The following is a 5,353-nucleotide window of genomic DNA, read 5'->3' as shown; positions in this document are numbered from 1 at the left end:
GGGCTGCTCGATTGAAATTATGACATTGTAACTTGTTCTTTTCTTCAAATTGTGATTCCTCCAACTCCAAAACGGAGGAAAAACGATTGTTCATCGAAAAGACATATCCATCCGCAATCTTCATTTAGATCTAGATCTAGTTTGTCTGCCTAGATCTAGATCTAGACCATAGATCTAGAAGAACCTAGGTCTACCCTGAGTCAAGAGGGCGCTGGAAACTCTCCGAAATCACAAAAGAGTTCCTTTAGCGGGTCTGTATACTTTGTGACTTTGTTCCCGGTTACCGGGTCTGTATACACCTCGAGTGAGAATTCGATTAAAATATGATCGACCTCTCAGCCTCTCACCGCGGGTGAGACTTGCCAACGTTGGCTATTTTCTCCGGGTGTGAAACGAGTCCTGTTTTTCCTCAAATTTCTGAATACGGACTGTCTATCGGCTATCGGTGTGGATGATCAAATTGACGCAAACAAAGGAAAAATTGAGGAAATAGATCTAGTTAGATTCTAGATCTACAGTCTACAGTCTACAGGCCTAGCTCAGGAGTGTAACTTATGTGGTTGTCTACCAGTATGCTACAATAATTGCATTTTTCGAATTGAGCCAAAGTATGCCATGCGCCTTTTTGTTTTCCCCAGAAGATCTCACTACTCCTCTCTCTCTCTGTCTCTCTGTCTCTCTGTCTCTCTTTGTCTCTCTCTCTCTCTCTCACTCTCACACACTTACTGCTCGCTGACAAAATTTCACGCTTTCAACACAAGAGCGTTGGAACGTTTGTTCACACAGGTATTGTAGTTTTATCTTATGTTACCTTTTACTTCCAACGGTGTAGATCTCATGGGTCCCCAGGCATCCGGCGACTGCTGTGTCTTGTTGTCTCTGTTACTGCTAGGACTGACGCTCTCTCTTCTCACGTTGAGTTTTTAGTCTCCAGTTGATGTTGTTTGTACTCATCAGTGCACGGGGAAAAACAGCTACCTGTGCACAACCAATTGGCCAGAAAATCGCCCCCAAAAATAGTCAGGTTTTGGGGACGTGAAAGGCTAAAATATTGGCCCTACATTACCCCCCTCCCAGTGCTGTGCACAGTGCAGATAGTATGATGCACTATGCACGAAATAATTGTTTATTCCTACAGGTCCAACCTCTCAGGAGGCCGGATTTTACGTCCTGTCCGTGTGGACTGGTGGGTGGATGCGTCAGGGTGTTCAAAAACTTTTCCAAGTTGAGTGTCGGCTTTTGACATGTATGCTGGTTTCAAACGATCAACTGATACTTTTTCTTTGCGTCCTTTCAAATTCAGAGTGAAATATTTGTCATGGGTATTCAAGATCTTAATTAAATGGACCATCATACGGTCTCTGAAGTGGTTTTCTCTGCGCGTTGTGGCGAACATAAACTTATCCCGTTGCAGCAAGATTGCTAGATGGGACGTCTGACTCCCGTGGTAGTTGGAAACTGTTGGTTCTATACTGCGCATAGTCTTTTGTAATTGCTGTGTGTAGAAAAATGGAATCGGGTTCTATTGTCTGGGCATTCCGTGGTGGGAAAAACTTGCCTGGTAGTCTGAGTGTGGTCCCATACACCTAGCTGAAGTTAGATACTAGGCTATAGTGTAGAATTAAATTGTAGATGTCTAGAACTAGATTTAGTTCATGTGGAAAAACAAAATATGCTCTTTCTGATCATTTTTTAATTTCAAACAACTTCTGCTATCGATGTGAAACTGCAGAAAAGACTGATTTATATGCACATTTGAATTTCACTTGCTAAGCTAATTTTCTTTTATATTCTGATACTTATGGTTTGTTTTATAGTGGGGTATGAATGTGGGTACAGAGGGTTCACAGCTAAGCCAAGGGTCATTGTGATTTTATTTTATGTTTTTGTTCTTCCGTTCATGTTCAGATTTTTTTTTTCACAGCCGCAGCATAATAGAATTTCACGTTACAACATTCTTGGCCGGTTGAGGCCTGCTCTTGTTTGACTCTCTCTGGTCAAGGCGTGTTTTACATGTGTGCATAGAATGTCCTATCGTCTCACCTACCCTGCCCTACATTCATGAATATAAAGAAATTTTAACAAAACCAAATTTATCTACTGACCGCACTTGCATGAACTTAATTTTTTCTAGTTAGCTTTGCTGCCAGTGGACATTTTCATGACCCTCCTCCTCTTCCCTCTCACTCTCTACTTCACACACACAAGCTTGAGGTGATTTATAAAGTGAATACATATGTGTCACAACACGATGGAATCAGGCGCTCGTCAATTTTGAGGCATATGGGGCATTATGGGGTTATTGGTATCATCTTAAAGCCTGTCCGTTTGCCTTGCTTTTGATGTAAAAAATATCTATTTATCCTGGATACAACTCAAGACATTGGCGATTGAAGGAGGTGGGCGTCGCCTGATTTCAGAGAAAAATTAATGAGAAAATGGCGTTATTTCTTTAGCTTGAGAGTCCGTGGAAACTGAAAATGTACATCTTTTATGTCTTTAATCAACATTTTTCAGTAAAACCCGCACAGAAATGTGTTCTTTAAAGGTGTTGAGCCAAAAAACAAAAATTCGGTAAAAATGCCCAAACCTGCGGGAAAATGCCATTTTCTTCACTTTCATTATTTTGACGAGCGCCTGATTTCACCATGCTGCCTTACATAATATACTACTCACAACTTTGTAACCCCCCTTTATTGCTGCCATTTTTTTTTCAGCTAATACCTACCACAGCTAAGATGTTCAACATTATACTGAGGTTTTACTGTATATCTTTTTCTTTTTTTTTCTGTTTTCTTTTCCAGGACAAATGTTGATTTCTCTCATCACCTTACGCCTTGAACTAGCCCACGAGGCTCCACAGTTGAAATACTTTCAGACTTATACTGGTGAGCATATATATTCTAAATCTGCAGTGAAAATCAGCAGCATTGTTGTCTAGAATTAACATATGCTCTCATTCTCAGATGCGCACACACACTCACACACACACACACACATACACACACACACACACACACACACACACGCATACACACACGCACACTCACACACACACACACATACACACACACACACACACACTCACACACACACACACACACTCACACACACACACACACATACTCACACACACACACACACGCACACATACATACATATTTCACAAAACAGAACATTTTCTTCAAACAGTTTAGATGTCTGCTTTGAATAAATCTAAAACAATTGGAATAGGGCAATAAGTATAATTCTGTTCTGTTAGTTGTCTGTAAATCAAGAGCAACTCCCGCCTTCCGTGAAAGAAGGGAAAATGGAGAAATAAAGTAAAAAACTCCAAAATAACCCACCGCCACCACTACCAATCAAATTTGGTCGCTTTTAAGGACAAGCAGGCCAACCCAGAGTTCGGGGGTGTCCAGAAATCTTGACCTACACCAAAAGTGGGCATTGCTCTACCCATGAGAGAAATTTGGTTTCATTCGTGTGTATATTTGTTTGGTTGTAGAGAAAACTTTCCTTGTCTATTAAAGAAACTGAACAATGGTCCAAAAACATTTCCTTCGATTATCTCAAAACAGCATTTTTTGGTATATCCCCCTTGTGCTTAAAAGCGACCATTTATGCCTCTAACTCTGTGTGGTCCACAGCAAAGAGAGATCCAGGTACATCAAGAACATACGCATCTGTCGCTCGCTCAGGCGGGCACCATCCGAGCCAGCCAAGCTCTTCGCACATAGAAGGAGCTAAAGGAGACCGACGTCGGCACTTTTCAGGTCACCACAGTGAATTTGATATCGTGCCGCACTGTGCAGACGAAGAAGAGTCGCTGGTTGTTGTGGAAGCGGAAAACAAGCAGTGTGATAATCTTCTGTGTCAGGGACAGCGAAGGCCAAGAGACATTTCAATAGAATTTATTGGATCTGATGGTTAGTTTACTTTTCTGACTATCTAGGAAGGGAATCTTTTTTTTCTTTAACCCTTCCAGCCCCATGCATGTATATTTTCAGCAGGGTTTGTACCTCCCATCGTACCAAGAGCATATATTCTCAGTTTGGGGGGTACCGAATTCGCTCATTTCTCGAAATTAGCAAACCTAATTAAACGTTAATTTTCATATTTGTTCATTTACTTTTAAAGATTGTTATATTATGTTATTATCTAAACCTCATTACAATGCCTCTTTCTCTGCAATACTGCTGTATTGGCTGGGACTGGGGTTAGCGAGTGCACAAAAATGGCTGGGGTTGGGAGGGTTAAGAGGAAAATATTTACCTCCGTTATGTTTTGTTGTGAGATTTAAATATAAAGATGGGAAAAATTACTTGGTGGTCTTAACTTAAAAACTGGTTTGATTGGTAATTGTTTGACGTAAGGCAGGTGTTTTTCCTGTATTTAACTTGTTCATGATTTTCTTTGGAACATTGTGGAATTATTTACTGGTCTTTAATTTTAGATGAGCCTGATTCGTAAATGATTGCCACAAAGCTTGTAGGTTTTTCTTTTTTGTTTTTGTTTGTATGCTGGGTGAGTTTTTTTTATTTTAAACATCTCTATGTATAGAATCCGAGTTTTTCTCTTTTACTTTTACCTTTCTCGAATAACACTTTCCCTACCACGAGCTGCATTTTGCGGCTCGCGGACATGGCCTCGCTGGACCGAGAGCCGCAATATACGGCTCGAGTGGCTCGCTATCTATTCCAATCCAGTAATGAAAAGACACGAAATTCTCGGCCAATTCACGTTTTCAATATAATAGAATAGACTTCTTGTTAGCAGATACGAAAGAAATATAGCACTGAGAGACGATTTTTAGTCATTTCAAGGCGCTTTTTTTGTCCCCTTCGAAGCGTAAAAAAGAGAAAAAAAAGCATTCCCCTGACTTCAGTATGAATATGTCTCATATTTTCACTTCTCCACATACATAACTTTCAGTATTTTTTTGCATTACTTGAGGCAACCTACCTGAGAAGTTTGAATGATGCTGTTGTACTTTTTTAGATATGACCCCTCAAAGCTGGAAAATTGTTGATTTCATATGACACCTTCGATACTGCAAAATCACTTTTAGAAACCCCAAAGTAATATAATTGGACTAAATCTTCAATATTGTATCACCATCTAATAGATTATTTTTTAACCTTCAATTTGATGGGCCATAAGACATGGTTTGTGTGTGTTTAGTTGGATGTTTTGACATTTTCCTTTGGTGGGGTAGGGGCATAAAATAAATAGGTCCGGGAAAAGCCCTGGGCCAGTGGTGGATTATGGCCGGGTAGGAAAAGAGTTAATACAAATGAATATAATATATATACTGTACTTTTTAATTCTCTCTCTCACTCTCTCTCTCTCTCTC

The 5,353-nt window shown here is 40.1% G+C and overlaps 1 protein-coding gene across 2 annotated transcripts in view; it reads left to right on the top strand.

The window, feature by feature from the left end:
* Positions 1–5,353, top strand: part of LOC101846061 (BRCA1-associated protein) — a 26,046-nt gene that overhangs the window by 1,470 nt on the left and 19,223 nt on the right. For both annotated transcript variants that reach the window (XM_005092944.3, XM_005092943.3), the window contains exons 2-3: positions 2,805–2,888; positions 3,648–3,926. In XM_005092944.3, the coding sequence (XP_005093001.1) occupies positions 2,810–2,888; positions 3,648–3,926 (358 nt within the window). In that variant the 5' untranslated portion in view covers positions 2,805–2,809. The remainder of the gene's footprint in view (positions 1–2,804; positions 2,889–3,647; positions 3,927–5,353) is intronic.

The sequence above is a fragment of the Aplysia californica genome, unplaced genomic scaffold (genome assembly GCF_000002075.1).
Source record: "Aplysia californica isolate F4 #8 unplaced genomic scaffold, AplCal3.0 scaffold00055, whole genome shotgun sequence".
NCBI classification, from domain to species: Eukaryota; Metazoa; Mollusca; class Gastropoda; order Aplysiida; family Aplysiidae; genus Aplysia; species Aplysia californica.
This window is presented reverse-complemented; position numbering and strand designations above follow the sequence as displayed.